The sequence below is a fragment of the Populus nigra genome, chromosome 11 (genome assembly GCF_951802175.1).
Source record: "Populus nigra chromosome 11, ddPopNigr1.1, whole genome shotgun sequence".
Classification (NCBI taxonomy): domain Eukaryota; kingdom Viridiplantae; phylum Streptophyta; class Magnoliopsida; order Malpighiales; family Salicaceae; genus Populus; species Populus nigra.
Genome location: NC_084862.1, coordinates 3,029,552 through 3,048,100, shown reverse-complemented (window position 1 = coordinate 3,048,100; position 18,549 = coordinate 3,029,552). Strand labels below are relative to the sequence as shown.

Genomic DNA, 18,549 nt, shown 5'->3' with positions numbered 1-18,549 from the left:
TTTATTGTTGGCCCAGAGCTTCCAAAGGAGTTCTGATCTATAAACTCTACGTACTAGCTAAAATGGGTTGATTGAAGTTCAAAAAACAAAGGCGTATGAATTTTGATTTGAATATATTGGTGTATCTTTAAAATTACGTAAATAAATAAATTATATTTGATCCCATTAAAAATTCTAAGCATTCTTTTTACTATCTTAGAATAAAAGGGGCAAAAATGAGTACATGAGAGAAACATGCACAGAGAGCAGAGACAAAATAATATTTAATCCCCTTGAAAAATTATAAAAATCCTCTCTTTTATTAATTTTTTGGGACGGTTCGATCGTTTTTTTTATAAAAAACACTCTTGCTTGCAGTTATCCAAAAGGAGCCCTAATCTTCCATCTGAATTTACCTTTCAATTAGAACATTTTTTGCACCATAAGATGCCACATTTTCATGTTTAAACTGGAGAACCTCACATGCAACAAAGACCAAAATTTGTAATTTGAGCTCGAGCTTACATTGCACAAACCATCCAGTGTAAAGAAACCTTCATGACAATATTTAAACAAACAAAACACTCATACTGATTACTGAACTTTATATGATTCATCTCAAGTTTTAGCAGTTATTGAGTGAAAAAAAGACGAAGACAAAATCTTAAACAAGGTAAGAAACAAAAAAGCATGCTGGCGGTAGGGTACAACTTCATCAGTCAAAGCCTCCAAAGGAGCAACCACCAATGATCCAAGAGGCCCATCACGCCGAAATTGCATCCATACAAATCAGATCAGAAGTTTCTCAATGGCATCCTGAATTTCAAAAGGGGCAAAAGAGAATAATGAGCTGAATTTAACAAGCTTAACACTACATGAATTCCAGAAACATGACAGAGAGCAAATACCTTGAGTTGTTGAATTTGTGTTTTCAATTGACTCCCCTCATTTGTTGTCACTGAACAAGCAATGACAGGTCTTGTGACACCACATGCTCGGCCAAGTGCTTGCTTTGAAGAGACAAATACATAGGGGACATTCTGCCAATTCAATAAAAAAAATGATATTGATCCGTGCCTTCAGAAAGTCATTGACGAAAAGAGGAGCACAAGCACAAAACATAATAAATCATCATTGCTCTGTGATTAAATTTGCTTCTCCTGGATTCAATCTCATGTCCTCTGAATAAAGAGTGGTCCAGGGAACATTCTCAATTATTCTTTCAAGATTGAAAAAGAAAAACTAGTTGAATCCAACCTGTCCTGTCACAAGTCAATGGACCAAGTTCTGTGAAGTCAGCTTCTCCATCAATCATATGACAAAGAACTAAGTTGTGTGCGTGCACTTTTTTCAGGGAAAATTGTGGGGTACTTAAGAAGGATTACAAGTAGCTTGGAACTTGGGTTCACAAAGAACTTAAGTTGTGTGATACTCTTCACTTTACTTCCAATTATACTTCAAACTCAAGATGCTACTCCTCATGATGGTCTTAGCTTTCTGCAGGGGATATAAGGGGGTTTATGTTCCCTCTCCAGTGTCCTAGATTTTTTTTTTAATCTATCTATCCATCCTTTGTTACCAAAGATTGTGACAACCTCTAGATATACATGACCTAAATTTGTCAATCATCCCACAGAGACCCACCACTTCCAGAATGAATAAGAGGTCGCATTGCATGTCTGCAGTAGAATGGGAGAATCAAGTCTTCATAAATATTTCAAAAGCAAATAGCTTGGCCTAGAAAAAGGTCACAAAAGCATAATCTAACCCATTGAAATTTATTCATCTTTAATCACATTTATTCAGATTATACAATTGAAGTCGTTATAACTAAAGACGAGCATATGTGTGAAAATGTAATACATAACCAAAAACAGGCGTCCAAAACTAAATTAATCACAAAGCTAGTTGTATAGTAATAACCAGGGAAAAAAAGAAGAAAACCAATTAAATAAGCTTAATGGCATAAAAACCCTAAAATAATGTAATACATAACCAAAAACAGGCGTCCAAAACTAAATTAATCACAAAGCTAGTTGACAAACCAATTTACCAGACAACAGAAATTGCATCCAAAACAACAACAACTCAAACATAAAAAAGAAACAACCAGAACCCATAAACAAAAAGTAGAAGTAAATAAATAAATAACCTTGTCTTCAGCAAGCAAAGGAAGATGGAGAAGAATCTCAAGTGGTTCAGTATCAGCAGCCATCACAACAAACTCAGAGATACCTCTGTTAAGTGTCTTGGTAGCTGAAAAATCAAGAATTTATCAAAACCCCGGATTTTATATTAGCAAAAAACCATACAAATAACTACTAGTTTTGACAAAGCTAACCTTCATTGGCTCCTTTCTTGAGTTGCTTGTAGTTAGCAGCTTGCTGAACAAGGTCAAGTATTGTTATGGTCAACTGGGCATCTGCAAGTGGGTATGCTTTTGGATTCACTGCTTCTACTGTCTGCAAAACCAAACAAAACTTAACAAGATGAGATATTTTCTAGTCATCAAAACGAATTCTTTCACGAACAATGAGAGAGAGGGACTAAGTACCATTCTTGGTTTTAGGGTTTTTCAATCAAGGATGGAGACTGCCTCGGGTGAAGGTAGGAGGCTAGGGTTTTTGGATTGAGGTTTTCGCAGCTCTATTTATGAGAATTAGAGGCAGGTACAGAGTACTGTATTTACATGGAGAAACCACTTGTTTAGTCCTTAATGTATACACTTATTGTCAATTAAGTCCTACAATAAAGATTTTATCAACTGAGCTCATTCGATTCAAACTGTCTCAGTATATCTTTTAGTATTTTCCTTAAGGTTTGCATATTTTATGCCGGCTTATTAAACCATGACAAGTTTGATAGGTTGATTTTGGATTTAATCGACTCAAAGTTTAGCTCAACTCGAGTGAGTTTTATTATAAATAAAAGAAGAGTTGATTTGGTATGTTCCGATCAAAAACCCAGGTTAACTTGCAAACCGATTGATTTAGTCAAAATATCATTGATTTTTTTTAAAAAAACCAAAACATATATTTTGATCTCTTAAAAAAATTGGGTTAACCTACTTGAACCCATGATCTTGCTCTTGTTGATAATTGATGGAAAGACTTACGGAAGTTAACATAAAGATCCAATTGAGAAATATCTAAAGCATTTGGGACCTAATTGATAATCTTATTTGTTTATGGAGCTCAATTGAGATTTAAGTAATACTTGGGTGACTGATTTAAGGTTCCGTATGTTTAGAATTATAATGTCTTTGTTGATGTGGCTAAACCTAAGCCATTAATTTTGTAGAACAGAATCTTGTGCGATGGATTTTTAAGTTAATTCAACAGCGACAAGTAATCTTACAATTTGACCCTCATTTTTATTTTTTATTTTTTTAAAAAAGATTACCTTATTCTATTTCCAGGTGTTATCTGAAGCTTTCGAGTTTTGAGTAAGATCTTTGCCAATGGTTGATGTATGCACAAATAAGCCAACAATGTATATAATTTTTTTTGAGTTAATAACATCCTTTTGTATAAACTTGAACTTTTTTATTTTTATTTTTATTTTTATGGTATTATTATGATACATATTATTTTTTAAAAGTATTTTTTATTTAATAAATAAATTTTAATTTTTTAATATCATCACTTTAAAATCATTAGAAAAAAACTAAACAAAAATATTAATTTAATATTTTTTCGATACAAATTCACTTTTAAAACATATTTAATAAAACACAATACCACCAAGTATTTGCAAAAATTAGTCAAAATAAAATATTTTATTTTAACCTGTAAACTTAAAATTGTCTAATAGTCATCATTGTCTAAAAGTCATCGTTATCGACCACCTCATCACTGATCATCATTTTTTGCTACTATCATATGTTTCATGAATTATTCACCAAATATTGTTAAATATTTTTTAAAAAACACCTTAACTCTTTTTTAATGTTCAAGACCATTTCTAGATGTTCAGTAAATTGCGACCATACAGATCAGTGTTAGAATGAAATCCATAAATTCCCAAAGAAATGATTTTTTCCAGCTAAACTACAATTCATAATTCAAAAACATTTGCCTTGTATTCTGCCATGGCCTCTCCATCGAAGGGCAAACATTCTTCACAAATATTTGTTCTCAACCGATCTCGATCGTAAGTAGAACTTGTGTTAGTTTTATAGCTTATTTAGGAGTATAGTTATAATTGTTTTTTAAAGTGTTTTTTTATTTAGAAATATATTAAAATAATATTTTTTTAATTTTTTAAAAATCATATTTGATATTAACGCATCAAAATGATCTAAAAACACAAAAAAAAATTAATTTAAAGCAAAGAAAAAAATAAAATTTTTTATATTTTTTAAAAACACAAATAAATAGATGCGAACCAGTGTTCCGGCAGAGGTTCTTCACTAGAGCAAATCCTTTAGTTACTCTCTCCAGTAAAGTTTCTTTCCTGTTTTCCATAAATTCAATCCCTAAAAAGCAAATGCTGACTCACCTCTTTAACTGTTTCAACTACATATATTAATCAAATTATAATTGCAAATAAGCACAGAAGTGGTCATATAGACCTAGTGGATAATTTTTCTGTTTCATTCAAAATTGAGTTGCCTTTTCGACCATGAAAATTTGAACACCTTATATTGATACTCTACTATTAGCTTACTTGAACTCTGCAATCTCAAACACTCTTGCGGTTCCATCGCTTGAACCCGAGACAAGGTAATCTTGATTAGCAGATATTGATACAGATTGAATGGCATCAGCATGGCCACTGAATGTTCTTATGCAATCACCAGAGAGACTATCCCATAGTCTCACTTTCCCGTCCACGCACCCTGTAGCTACGTATCTAGATGCACCAAGCCATGCCACGCATGTAACTCCATCCTGCCCATCAGTTCAATTTGTGAGACATGGGATTTTGATGCCCTTGTAACAAGCCAAAACATTATTGGATGATAGTTAATTAATACAAGTGTTGTATATATGAAGTGCTAACTTCAATAAATATGGCTTTAGTTAATTCATCTTATTGTTTCAGCTTTATGATTCTTGGGCTAGTTGCAATTCTGATTAGGAAATTCTGATTGTTCAGAGGGCTTCTGCATTAAACTGGTCATCATTTGAGATGTGCAAAGTACTAAAATGAAACAAAAACAAAATTCCAACGGACCTGGTGTTCACATGTAGCACGGGGCAATGAATGCTGCAGATCCCAGATGATAAGTTTTTGATCCAAGCCTCCCGTAGCAGCCCAAGGGGAGCTGCCATGCACATGGTAGGAAGCAAGAGTGTTAAACTAGGTCACATGAATCCAAAGTTAGATTGATTACACAAAATTTGCTTGTCTTCTTTGTTCACCCCACCCGCTCTTTTCCTTGGAGAAGGGAATAGGACATTGTCTTATTGATCTATTGAGATTTTACAGCTTTCCCTTTTTACACTTATCCCAAATGACTATATTTAGGGAAACTGAACCATTCATGTCTTACAACAAAGCAAATAAAAATGATTCATGGGAATGAATTTATTGAATTGAGTGAGAGAAAAGGAGACTATTTGATGGGGGAGTCAAGCTCAACAGACAGGGTTTAATTGCTTTCATGCAGCCTCAAACCAACAGTAAATGGTATGGTTGAGATTTATCAGTATGGGAATAGTTTAAGGCTACTTGGCACAAATGTTTTTATGTTGCACTCCTCTTTGCCAAGCGCTCCTCTAAAATGGAGCCAATATTTCATGAAATGGAATCTGATCTTGCACAAATTAATTACATCATCACATGTCTGTAGATCTTCACTCAAAATTCTGTATAATTCATATCATTGTCAAAATAAAGAAATACATAGAATCTTCATTTGTTTACCAATATGGCAATCTGACTACATGATGAAGTCAGATACTCTTATATATGCAGAACACAATTTCTAAACAATGGCTATATCCATTCCAAATCTAGAAACCTTTTTTTTAAGTAGACCCATCTCAATTGAAGATAATGTTCAGATAAAAGCAGTCTTATAAGTTTTGCAACAGAGTAAAGGTTATTGGCTTGTTGAAAACCTGCAACATTCAATCAACTTTTTTTCGCAACCACACCAAAGTGTAGCTAATGTCCACATTTGTGTTCCTAGTTTCACTAAATAATTGTTTCTGTTAACTGCCAACCTTTTAAAATTTATTAATCATTAGAGCACGTCCAATTTCTCCCAGTTACTACCATGTAACCTGTTGTCTCACAGCCATGCATGCGCACAGAGAGAGAGAGAGAGAGATTGTAAATTCTACCTTGGTGCAAGCTCAACACATTCAACAGAATCAGAGTGAGAAGCAAGAGAACTAACCACCTGTTGCAGGGAAATGTGTTTATTAAACATGCTACCAATCTGATCAAATCGTACAAGCAAACATTTGAAAAGCAATTGCATTGACAAGTATACCCATAATGATAACAGCATATCCAAACATTCCAAGAAAACAAAAAAAATGTAGCAGAAAATTTTCAAGAATATGACAAGTAACATAAAAGAAGGCTAGAAATTTAAAATCCACTCAAATGCTGATAGAAACATGAGAACCAACATATCCCTCATTATAAAATTTCAGAGCTACAAGTTAGCGAAAGGTATGCCAGGCAGGCCACATGAAAGAGTAAGCATAGCCCACAATTAAATAGTGCCCTTAGCAGGATGAAGATTTAAACCAAAAACTAGCTCAATTCAACCACACACCTTAGCTGAATTCCAGACCAATCAAATAACTCTTAAAGAAGAACAGAACTTGAGCACATGTTAACCATATAACTAACTTAATTGTTTCAGAATCGAAAGAATCTCAATAAAAGGACCAAAGGGAAGATCTTAAAACAGATGAATTTCCAGGAATTTGCACTGGCATTAAACTTCCAGGCATTAATCTCTCCAGTGACATAGACCACATTCAAGAATGTCAGCCCTATTGTCAAAGATTGGGTAATGATTGCTTGTTCATTCATTCAGCAACTACACTTCAATCCAACTTGCTGAATTTCATATGACAATGTGATGCAGGAGTTTTGGATTATTAAATCTTTTTCTTAAGTTATTTTTCTAATGCTAGTTGGATTCTATACTAGCTATTTAACTTTCAATAAGGAGGAACTAGTATAAATAGGACTGTCTAGCTTATTTTTCAGACATCTTTTATGTTATTATCAATCATTATATGTTTTGGATGTTCTCTACAGAGTACAGACCCTAAACCTATTTTCCAAGTTCCAACTTCAATTTTCTTCTAGTTTTAGCCAACAATTTTCTGTTTTTTGCTGTATTGAGTTGATTTTTCTTCCCACTCTACGTCAAAATGCAAAGAATCCTTAAATGCTAAAACATAAAACCCAGCATGCTAAAGCTTGCTGGCATTTCAGAAGTTGTTGAAGTAACATTTGAATAGTAATCCATCTTTACTAACCATCATGCTTTCTATCATGACTTTCACTATAATGAATATGGCTGTCCAGATACCTCAATAACCAGAAAGGCCTAAAAAGGAGCACGCCAATGCACATCATGTCAAAGAAACCAAAGACACTGATGCCAAAGGTGCGACAGTTAAATAGGCACAACTCAATAGTATATCCAAAATTGCAAACATAATTATAAGAATATCATGGAATGCAAGAAGAAACAAACCCTGCCCGAAGTTATGTTCACAATGTGGACAGAATTATCCTTTGAACCAGTAATAGCAAGAGTTGAATCTGAGCTCAATGCCAAGCATGTCAGTCCATCAGTGTGGTATGGATGACCTGAAGAGCAGAGTTGTCAGAGATGCCAAACAAAGCAAGCTCCTTTGATTTTTATGGTAGCTATTTTCAAGGTAAGATAATTTGAATATGTAGCCTGGGAGAAATTGAATATGGCCTTTATTGATCGCTTCAATACCAAGTATATTTAAAATTCACTTTGTCATTATCTGAAGGTAAGCTAGAATTTGAATATGTAGCCTGGGAGAATTTAAATATGGCCTTTATTGATGGCTTCAATACCAAGTATATTTATCAAATATCCAAATAAATAGCCTTTTCACAGGATGAAATGGAGCAGGATATAACTTCAGATAATGACAAACTGAATTTTAAATGAATACCTCTCACAACATGTATGTTTTCGCCACTTTTTGGATTCCATATCCTCAGGGATGCATCATCAGAACCAGTACAGATTGTTTTACCTGAAGCAAGCAGCAGATAGATTTGAAAAAAGAAAAATGAAAAAGAAAGAGATAGATGAAAAGCAAGCTAAAAGAAAGTTCTTCAAAAAAAAAGTTCCAAGACAAAGAGTAGTTTGATACCATCAGGGGTAAAATCACCACAGGTAACACTTGCTTCATGTCCTGTAAATGAATTAAGATAGGCACCTCTGTCAGCATTCCACATCCAGACACTTTTGTCCTCAGAACCTGCCAACACCAAATGCCCTTTTGGATGCCATCTGACCCACTGAGAAACCACATGGTTGATAATCAGGTTTAAAAACATAAAACAAAATAAATTAATTCCACTAAATTCAGTCAGCAAGTTCACCTCAATGCCCTCATCAGGACCTTCAAGTACACATTTATGGTTTCCCGATGAAGCATCCCAAATTTGAACAAGTCCATCAAACCCTCCAGATGCAAGCAACTGTCCATCACTACTAAAGGATAAACAAGACACGGAATCCTTATGACCTGTAAATATTTCCAGAAGGTTAAGTAATAAGGACCCAAGATCAAAATTATGCACATATACAAGCACATATATAGGTGCAGAAAAAGACCTCAGCTTCATTGACAGGCATTATAGCAAGTATCAGGACACGCAGAAAGTTTCAATGAATGAGGGATTATATCACTAATCAAAAGAAGAAACATAGCAGGTTGCTCAATCATGCTACAAAGCAAACTATGAACAATTTCTAACAACAAAGATTCCGACGACTAACAGAGATCCCCATGATATCTGGGATCATTTTAGCTCTCATAACTCAACTATACCTTTGAGCTCAGATGCCCAATCTCCAAGACCAATCTTCCAAAGAAACCCTTTGTCGTCTCCTCCACCGGTCGCCACTAATAAAGGATCCGTTGGACTGCAGGATACTGTATAGAGCTCACCTATATGCAAATAATAATAATAATAATAATAAATACTCCATTACTTCTCTTCCTGAGCAAATGCAAATGCTCCATTTCATTAGTCCAACAAATTAAAACAAAATAAAGTTTTATAAATACGTTTTTTCGCCAGTAATTCACAACTATTGATTTAATTATAAAATTAATTAATTAACTAAGTGCATAATAAAAAGATGGAGAATTCCAAAAAGAAAAAATTTACCGGTATGGCCGGTAAATATGTGCATAGAATCATCCGTGTCGTCGTCGTCATCATCGTTGTCCGCATCCGGAAGATCTACGAATTAGTGAATTATATATCAATTTAATATCAAATCACAGCTTGATTAATAAATAAATTAATAGAGCATGCATGGTTTTAGTTATACCTTCTTCATCGACGGCGACTTCGTCGATGATATCGGAATCGTCAAGGAAAACTTCGCCTTGATCGTCTTCTTCTTCGTCGTGTAATGATCGATTTGGACTGTTCATTTTTGTGTTTTTTATTTCGATTTCTGTGTTTGCCGATTCCTTGGTGTCGTCTGCTGGAGAAGAATGAGAGGTTTTAGCTAGGGTTTTATTCCTATTATCGTTATTGCAGTTGCTGATTGGAGTGGCGCGTGAAAGTACCGCTAGTAATTTTTTTTTCTTCCAGTTGATTGTTACACGTGGTTCTTTTGAGCGAAGTCGAGAAAGCTGGGCTGCAACATTTTTAGTTAAATATAATAAAATATTAATTTGATAAAATTATTTGAACAAATAAACTCGATTTAAACTTAGCTAGGTAATTGGCGGGTTTTTACGACGATTCAGTAATTAAATTCTTTTTAAGTTGATTTTCAAATCAAATTTAATAACTATACTTTGTTAATTTTTTTTATTTTCAAATTACATGATTTTTCTAGGATTATATATATTTCAAAGGGTATTAATTTTACTTTTTTACTTTTTTAATATTTTTATATGTATTATAAATCGAGTTTAAAAACTATAGCTAAATATATATTTTGAGTATATGTGAAGATTTAATTTCAAGATTTGCATAAAATAAATATTTAATTAAATTAAATAATTAAATTTAAGCATTGTTTAGAACATATAAGAAAAACATTTAATATAAGTTTCAAATCTTACTAGTTTTTTTTGATGAGATATAATAAATTTTATCTAGACAATCTTAAGCAGAGGTGATTAATTTTGATTTGATTTTTATAAAAAAAAAAAACCAAATCAAAAACTGAAACCAATTTTGATTTGATTTGGTTTTTTTAGATAAAAATCTGATTCAAACCAGTTTGGCTCAGTTTTTTTGGTTTGGTTTTAATTCGGTTTGGTTTTTTCGGTTTCAGATTTATAAAACCGAACCGATCGATTTTTTTAAAATTTTAATCGGTTTAATTGATTTTTTTTACAGTTTGATTTTTTTAATTATTTTTTTCCAGTTTTCTAGATTTAATTGATATTTTGATTTTTTTGCTCACCTTGAATTTTAAGTTAAGAATATATATACAAATACAGTGATTTAATTTTTTTATTGTGGGTGCTAACCTTCATAAATACACCCACCTTTTTTTTAAAAATCGAAAACTAGTTCCTGATACCCAATAATAAAAATAACAATAAAATTCTTCGGTTAATAAAAAAAATATTTTCCATAATCCATAATAAAAATAAAGTAAAATAATACACATTATTATTATTATTATTATTATTAGGGTCACACTACCACAGATAGCTCAATCTCTATTAGCCCATCAACGTCCTCCACTTGTCAACTCCATTATCCTCAATACACACAGATAAGTGGCTCTCATCTTATTTTCTACCAAACAAGATAACCCCCGCTTCCACCACCCTACATTCTCTCCTTCCCACCAATCCCCACCGTCCATTCCTCTCAAAACCCCCTTCTCCACCACTCCCGTCTCTCAAACACACTTCACCAATCAACAGAAGAAAAAAACTCTCCACCGCCCCATCTCTCTCCACTATTGCTGGCAACATGGCATCAGCACTCCAAAACGCCACCGCTTCACTCCAATCCAAAACCCCACCATCAGCTAGACTCCCAACCAACTTCACCTCCCCAAAGCCCCTCAACCTCTCCTTCTCCGCCACTTTCCCATCCCTCAACCTCTCCACCACCGCAACCACTACAAACCGCCGCCGGGGTGGCTCGGCCCTGGGGACCAAAATGTCAGCAACAGCAGCAGGAAGTTACGCATCAGCACTAGCTGACGTGGCAAAATCCAACAACACATTAGACGCAACGGCGTCCGACATCGACAAAATAGAAAGGCTGTTTTCAAACCCAGCAGCGAATGACTTCTTTACTAACCCAACAATAGACATAGAAAAGAAACGGCAAGTCATTGATGAGTTCGCCAAGTCGTCTGCTCTCCAACCCCTCACGGCAAACTTCATTAACATACTTATAGATTCCAAAAGGGTTGATCTGGTTAAAGATATAGTGGTGGAATTCGAGAAGGTTTACAATAAGCTGACAGATACACAGCTTGCTGTGGTGAGTTCAGTTGTGGCTTTGGAGTCACAGCATTTGGCCCAGATAGCAAAACAAGTGCAGAAATTGACTGGAGCTAAGAATGTAAGGATTAAGACTGTGATTGACCCAAGTTTGGTTGCTGGGTTTACTGTAAGGTATGGGAGCTCAGGTTCTAAGATGATTGATATGAGTGTGAAGAAACAGTTGGAGGAGATTACTGCTCAGCTTGACTTGAGTGATATTGAACTGGCTGCTTGATTTTAGATACTTTTTTTTTAATTTCTTTTCTGGTAAATTATGTGGGTTCTTTTTTTTTTGGGATTTAATTGTTGTTGTAGTATGGATTTTGTAATAGAGTTATTATTGGAATGGAATGTATTTCAATGTCTTCCTGTCTTTTGGCAACAATTTTGAGGCCTGGCTTCTTTTTTTTTTGGCAATGATGCTTTGAGTAGAAAATCTGAATTTGAGGGTTGTCTCTGCTTTGAAGAGAGGATTTTTTTTTCATGGAATTGTTAACTAGGGCTGAGCATGAACAAAGGACTTAATTTTTGTTTGGATGGAGCCTCATTAAGGAAGGTGGAACAGGCTCCACCAAGATGAATTTGTTGGCCTGGTAGCAAGAAAAAGAAGATGTTGAAGTGAAATTCTTAAGAGTCATATGATATGATTTATTATTCTGTTTCTAGCACAGTTTGATCATGGTACCTTAGTAGCTGCAACCTTCTGCTTAAGAAGGATGGGGTTCTCTCATCCCTGGTCACCAAAGGTGAGTAGGTTCACACAACAATATTTCAATTTACAGATCTTGTCTGCAGAACGAGCATGGCAATCTTTATGGAGAAGAGAGATCAGTGCTTCCATGTTATCCTAACATGAATGCTTACGCACATGTCAGAAACATTGGCTCCTGCCAAATTAATATCTTGGACCCCGACATGCCATGACTAAACTTCGACCATTGCTGAGAAGAAAAATTAGAATCTTGCGAGCCCATTAACCAGAGCCCTAATAGATTGGTTCAAATGATGAACAAAAAACTCCATTAACTTGAAATCTCTAATTTGAGTTCCACCATTAACTTCTCAGAGAGAGAATGTATTTATATGTAATCTACTTCATTGGAGTTCTTCTAAGTTTTGGTTGTGACACGATGCTGTGGATACATTGCAGGAGTAGCAAGCTAGCTCAATTGTAATTAGGATTAATGCTTATGAGGTTTGGTCTCTACCTTTTATTTTGTGTTTAATATATCTTATCAACCTTTTACTTTATATTTTCACATTAGATAATAAGAATCATAGAAATCTTACATCTTAAGAAAACACGAAAACGACCAAACTCATGTACACATATTTATTTATAATACTTCAACTACCTGTCTTCTCTCATTAGTGGACCGAGCAGCTCTTGTGTTTCAGATTTTATCTTCTTTATATCCATATGTAGTGTTTAGTTTTTTATCTGGTCTCTGATATTATTATCGAAAATAAGCAATCATGTCGATCCTGGATTCCTTCTTCGACAAAGGCTTTAAAGCTGCCAAATGGTAATTCATTCTATCCTTCTCTATTTTGTTTTTGGGTTTTTGTTTTCTTGCTTTAATCATGGTTCAATTTGGATTCGGAATTCTGGGTTTTGTTTGGTTTCTGAGAAAATGTTAACTTCTGTAAGGAAATTCAGAACTTAACGTTTCATTAAAATCAAGTGACTTAACTCAATGTGCAATCTTTTCTTTTTTTAATTTGTTCTTCTTTGCATAAATTAAAGAAATAAGAGACTATAAAAAGTTGAGAATTAAGAATCTGGGTACTTATCTCGTGTGTTGTAGATATTTGGTTAATGTAGAGTAAATAGAATTCATTGAGGATTTGAAGGGTTCATACTTTTTTTTGAGTGCTTATGTTTTGATTAAATGCTATCATTGACTATTTTTTGGGGGTTTAAAGATTTGATGAGGACTATTGTTGTTTTAATTTGTTCGTCTTGTATACAGTAAAACCTTACTGAAGTTGACAATACCCCGGATAAAGTTGTTGAGGAACAGGAGAGAGATTCAGATAAAGCAAATGCGCCGCGACATTGCTAAGCTTCTTGAGACTGGTCAAGAAGCTACTTCTCGCATTCGGGTATTGCTACTTTTCTTATTGAAATCATTTTTAATAGTATGAACAGGTTTTTTGTTTTTCATCTCTTAAGATACCTGAAAAGGGAATGATCTTGTGGTGTTGTTGATAATTACATATCAGGTGGAGAATATTATAAGAGAGGAGAATATGATGGCTGCTCAAGAGATCATTGAATTGTTCTGTGAGCTTATTACTGTGCGCCTTCCAATTATTGAAACACAAAGGTGATTCCTCACATTACATTATCTGGCCTTCACTATGTTTGTTTCCGGTTTGTTAATGCACTCTCCTGTTGGATACTTGTCTTAACTATGATGATGCCTTCTTCAAGGCATGAACTTGGATTTATTAGTTTGTTTTTGTTCATATTGTTATTTGCTTAACTATAGATATTTCCGTCTGCACATGAGTTTTTATAGGTTCATTAACTGTATATCATATCTAATGAAAGGTTTACTGGTAATATAGCTTGTTTTCCCTTAAAGTAGCAGGTTTAAGGAAGAAAAAAAAGCCCTTTCCTGAATACCAGAGAAACAGAAGGTTGAGGAAATTGAAGGAGAAAGAAGTAATCATTGATCAAAGTACTGATATTCAGTTATATATGTGGAAAAGGATCAGAGTAGCATAACATAGGATGGTTTTATATGTTTTCACTTTTCCAAGTTTTCTACTCAATTCATGTTTCACCACATTACTACAGACATGCTATATCATAATGTAGGATATATTTGCACTGCTTTGGGCTGTCCAGCTTTAACTCTGGAGATTCACCGTTTCATGGTCTAGGATGAAATCCTGATCACTTTCCAGACTTGTTTTGGAGGGAGCAGTGCAAGTCACAGTCTTTGATATTTCTGCTTTACCTTAGAAACTCTAGGCTGTTGTCTAAATGCTGAATTTGCAATAATTGTTTAAGCTCAAGCATAATATGAACTGTTAAAGTTGAGAATTATGTCAAAGTTGCCAGACAAACAATTAGGAGGTTCAATGGTGATTGTTATCCTAGAGTTGCTATGACATGTTAATTGAGTAGTGAACTTGCAGATAATTCAGGTGAAGCTTCAACTCTGCCTTACCTTCTCGAGCCATTAAGGTTGTGGGTTGTCTTAAAATCAGTCAAGATTGATGAGTTTGCAGATAGTATCATCATTAAGAGCCTTCTTATAGACCCCCCAAGTTAAGTCTTACAAAAATCTAACCTGTTATCTTCTTCGTATTGGATTTCCATTGTGGTTGGGAAGTCGATTTGTTTATGTTCCACTGTCAATTTTTCTTTATGGTTATACAATTTCATGAATGGCAACATCTGTGTGTAGCTCTGATAATTTATTTGTTTAACCCAGCTTGTACTAAATTTATACCTCTATGCAAAGTGAGTTGAAGAATCTTCATAGCTACTTGGAGTTAAGAACACCGCTCATTTTTCATAGATTGTATTTTTCAAATGTCATTTTTTATTTTATTTTTCAGGGAATGTCCTTTAGACTTGAAAGAAGCAATATCCAGTGTCTGTTTTGCTGCACCAAGATGTGGAGATCTACCCGAGCTGCTGCAGGTTCAAACCCTATTTGCTTCCAAATATGGAAAGGAATTTGTAGCTGCTGCAACAGAGCTTAGGCCAGCTTGTGGTGTTAATCGCCAGGTTTTTTGAATCTCTATCTTGTGCCTTGATTTATTTCTTGCAACAAGTTCCTTTGTTTATGTTTATGCTTATGTTTCCTTTTCTTCTGACATTTTTCAAATTGAAATCCTGCAGTTAATACAACTCCTTTCAGTTTGTGCGCCTTCACCTGAAGCAAAGCTGAAGCTTTTGAAGGAAATTGCTGAAGAGCATGAGTTAGACTGGGACCCAGCTGCATCTGAAACCGAGCTTTTAAAAAGGAATGAAGATTTATTGGTGAGTAGTATGGTGCAACTGCCTCAATTCTTGTTATCTTTCCTTGTCTTACTCGTGTTCTCATTGTCAGAATGGTCCAACACATATCACTATATTGCCTCTTCCAAAAGAGAAGCATGATGAAGTACTTATCGCTCCTGATCTTGCCAAGCATGAACAGTCTGATTCTGATGCAGGCTTCGACCCATTAGATTTTTCTGAAGTTCCTGAGGTGTCGCTGCTGTCAGGTGCAAATTCTGCCTCGGCACCAGGGATAGCACCACCTGCACAAGCTGCTCTACACCCTGACATTGATCATGAATCATCAAATCACTATGTGACTAACAAAGATCTATCACTAGAACCTCATATTGTAGTACATCAGGATGTGATTAAAGAAAAGTCAGCAGCTACCAGGGATGAAATTTCAAGCACCGCGGCAAGTGCCAGGGAAGAAAAACAGTTTCTGTTATCCATTTCTCCCCCTTCACTATCCTCTCCATCATTTTCATCGCCACCCTCTGCACCGAGGACCAAACATGAGGTCAATGTGGATCTGCATAATGTTTTCAGCTACTGTGGGGGGCACTGTGGAGACTGCTAAGCATGCGACAATACCAAGCACTTCACCACCCCATGTAACGAGGACCAGAACTGAGGCTAATGTGGATCTTCAAGATGTTTTAGCTGCAGCGCATGCTGCTGCTGAGACTGCTGAACATGCAGCAGCAGCAGCTCGCTCAGCAGCAGCTCTTGCACAGGCAAGGATTAGTGAGCTAACCAAGAAAAACAGTGAGAGGTTACATGAGAGTGGCTATGATAACCCCTTTTTTGTGGATACTCCTGATCTATCAGCTTCTGCTGATAAGCCACCTTTTGTTCACCAACAATCTTTTGGTGACGGGGACAATGTTCCAAGTTATAAAGACTTCCATTGACTTCACGAGGGCCACCAGGCATCAGAGTTGTTGGATATTCCTTCCTTTGAGAAACTCAAAGTGGATTATGATTCTCCTCGTAGTGATCATGTTGTTGAGCAAGAGTCTGTTAGTCACCAGCCACAGAGATTGCCTTCAATGGATGATGAGCCATACTTCTCATACCCAAATTTGTTCACATCACAGAACTCAAATCTTGGATCAAGTGCTCTATCTGCTACAGATCATTCCAATTCAATCCATGACCTTTGATTTTTGGGTCCTGTGCATTGGTTTGTGGAGAGTTGACTTAGTGCCATGCAGTCATCGATGCAATTTGGGGTGAGCCATTTTCGTTGTTATTTGTAGGGTACAAGGTTACTAGTTGTTACATGTTCAATGAGGCTTTATCATTAGGAAATTTCAACTGCTTATTGTAGTAGAGAAGCCATCTCAGATGAGTTTATGTATTTTGTGTTGATCAATTATAGGATTCATGTAAAGAACCCTTATTCTGTCGCAGGTAATGAAGTTCATCTTTCCTTGAATTTTGACGTTCAATTGTCCAGCCTTTGTAATTTTGTTAAACAGATTTAACAAAACCTTGTGCCTGTTTATTTTTCCATCCGAGTTCATTTTATGAATGTGATGAATATTGAGCAACCGCTCATGACAACAACAGGATTTAGCTACGTTCAAACCATAGTTGATAAGCTAGTAACGCAAAAACTACAAGATATTTCATCAATCCAGTTCTTGGTTGTTAGTCCAACAACTTAAGACAATAAGAGGTTTTTCCTAGTAGAGGGATTCAGGTCTGCAAGTTTTATTCTCTAGTAACAATCTCCAGGTCACAACCACTGTGACTTCTGCCTCTTCCTTATTTCCAAGCACTTGAAGTCTTGAATCCATCCATGCTCATAGCCATTGTTCGTTCTCTATTGGTAGAGGCTGTAGGTTTTAAACTAGAGATTCAACCTACAACCAGCTTTAAAAAGGGTTTGAAAAGTTTCCTCCATGGAAATGTTTTTCCAACTTTTCATTTGATACTGGCTTTGATTCCCAAAGTATCAATCAAGTTTCTGCTTCGTTGAGTTTTGCGTAAATATGGTGCTAGAACTGTATTGACTTAAAGAAGCTGTTCCAAGAAAGTGATGACCTGTCTGGCGTTTAACTAACAATCCCACATCGAAGAAACACAAGACGTCACATGAGGCGTGTGGGTATAAATCTCATGATTTTGATATTTGGGTAATTCTTTTTTTACTTTAGAGATATGTTTTCCGAATCTAAACTGAAAAGGTTTACCCAAAGAAAATCTATTTCGTATTGTGAGAATATTATATCTGTTCCTATGGAGCACCCCATGACTAGATGAAGAGAATGCATGGGGAAACATGCAGACGTGTCCTTTCCTTTCCATGAGGATTTGAATGTCTCCTCCGAGAGCAACCTAGTTAACTCGTACAATGAACCTGCGCAACTAAAATAAGGAACCTCCACTTGAGTTTTTTAAGGAACACACATGGAGAAAAATGAGATTGAAAAAAAAAAAAGACTTTTATTTTCCACTGAAATGCAAATGTGGATATCACAATAGTTTGAAATTGAAATGATTTTTCACGTCGTAGAGAGGTGATTGGTGTGGTTTAGAGCTCTGTTGTGCTTGTGTTTTTTATTTTATAAAATTTATTTTTAACACCAATATATTAAAATAATTTAAAAATATTTAAAAATTTTAATTTTAAAAAAATTAGTATTTTTACAAATTTTCAACCGCAAAAACAAGCAGTATCTTGGTACATGTTTGTCATTGTAATAGTTTTGTGGTTATAATTTAAAAAATAGGTTTAAAAAAACTATAAATTATAGTTAGTTTTTTTTTAATCAAGATTTTAAATCAAAGTTTTCAATAGAATCTAAGCTAAATTATGGTATATATTAATTAATAACAAAACCTTTCAAATTTATAGTTGAGAGAAAACGCAAACTACATTATACC

At 34.9% G+C, this 18,549-nt stretch overlaps 3 protein-coding genes and 1 pseudogene across 3 annotated transcripts; 2 read left to right on the top strand and 2 right to left on the bottom strand.

Moving 5' to 3' along the window:
• Positions 1 to 546: 546 nt before the first annotated feature.
• LOC133667938 (uncharacterized) lies at positions 547 to 2,680 on the bottom strand. Its single transcript, XM_062087654.1, has 5 exons — positions 2,534 to 2,680; positions 2,321 to 2,441; positions 2,132 to 2,235; positions 888 to 1,019; positions 547 to 795 (listed from the first exon to the last, which is right to left on the bottom strand). Exons 1-5 carry the CDS (start codon positions 2,534 to 2,536, stop codon positions 769 to 771), a joined length of 387 nt encoding a protein of 128 aa, XP_061943638.1. The 5' UTR covers positions 2,537 to 2,680; the 3' UTR covers positions 547 to 768.
• Positions 2,681 to 4,482: 1,802 nt separating this feature from the next.
• On the bottom strand, positions 4,483 to 9,807 carry LOC133706211 (uncharacterized). The gene is made up of 10 exons (XM_062131691.1): positions 9,509 to 9,807; positions 9,343 to 9,417; positions 9,000 to 9,119; positions 8,548 to 8,693; positions 8,316 to 8,463; positions 8,112 to 8,195; positions 7,655 to 7,770; positions 6,273 to 6,331; positions 5,158 to 5,248; positions 4,483 to 4,871 (listed from the first exon to the last, which is right to left on the bottom strand). The coding sequence occupies exons 1-10, from the start codon at positions 9,612 to 9,614 to the stop codon at positions 4,644 to 4,646; spliced, it is 1,173 nt and encodes a 390-aa protein (XP_061987675.1). The 5' UTR covers positions 9,615 to 9,807; the 3' UTR covers positions 4,483 to 4,643.
• Positions 9,808 to 10,956: 1,149 nt separating this feature from the next.
• Positions 10,957 to 12,013, top strand: LOC133668404 (ATP synthase subunit delta, chloroplastic-like). Its single transcript, XM_062088220.1, has one exon. The coding sequence runs from the start codon at positions 11,125 to 11,127 to the stop codon at positions 11,881 to 11,883; it is 759 nt and encodes a 252-aa protein (XP_061944204.1). The 5' UTR covers positions 10,957 to 11,124; the 3' UTR covers positions 11,884 to 12,013.
• A 134-nt stretch (positions 12,014 to 12,147) lies between these two features.
• LOC133668405 (uncharacterized) lies at positions 12,148 to 17,095 on the top strand (annotated as a pseudogene).
• Positions 17,096 to 18,549: the final 1,454 nt, after the last annotated feature.

Bases quoted from the DNA above. Each gene is read 5' to 3' on its own strand.
- LOC133667938 (XM_062087654.1), bottom strand. The intron at 1,020-2,131 runs GTTATTTATTTA...TTGAATTGGCAG, and splicing joins CTTTGCTTGCTGAAGACAAG to AATGTCCCCTATGTATTTGT. The intron at 796-887 runs GTATTTGCTCTC...TTTGAAATTCAG, and splicing joins CACAAATTCAACAACTCAAG to GATGCCATTGAGAAACTTCT.
- LOC133706211 (XM_062131691.1), bottom strand. From the start codon at position 9,614: ATGAACAGTCCAAATCGATCATTACACGACGAAGAAGAAGACGATCAA. The intron at 7,771-8,111 runs GTATTCATTTAA...TCTGCTCTTCAG, and splicing joins AAACATACATGTTGTGAGAG to GTCATCCATACCACACTGAT. The intron at 5,249-6,272 runs GTAGAATTTACA...TGTGCATGGCAG, and splicing joins TGTGTTGAGCTTGCACCAAG to CTCCCCTTGGGCTGCTACGG.
- LOC133668404 (XM_062088220.1), top strand. From the start codon at position 11,125: ATGGCATCAGCACTCCAAAACGCCACCGCTTCACTCCAATCCAAAACC.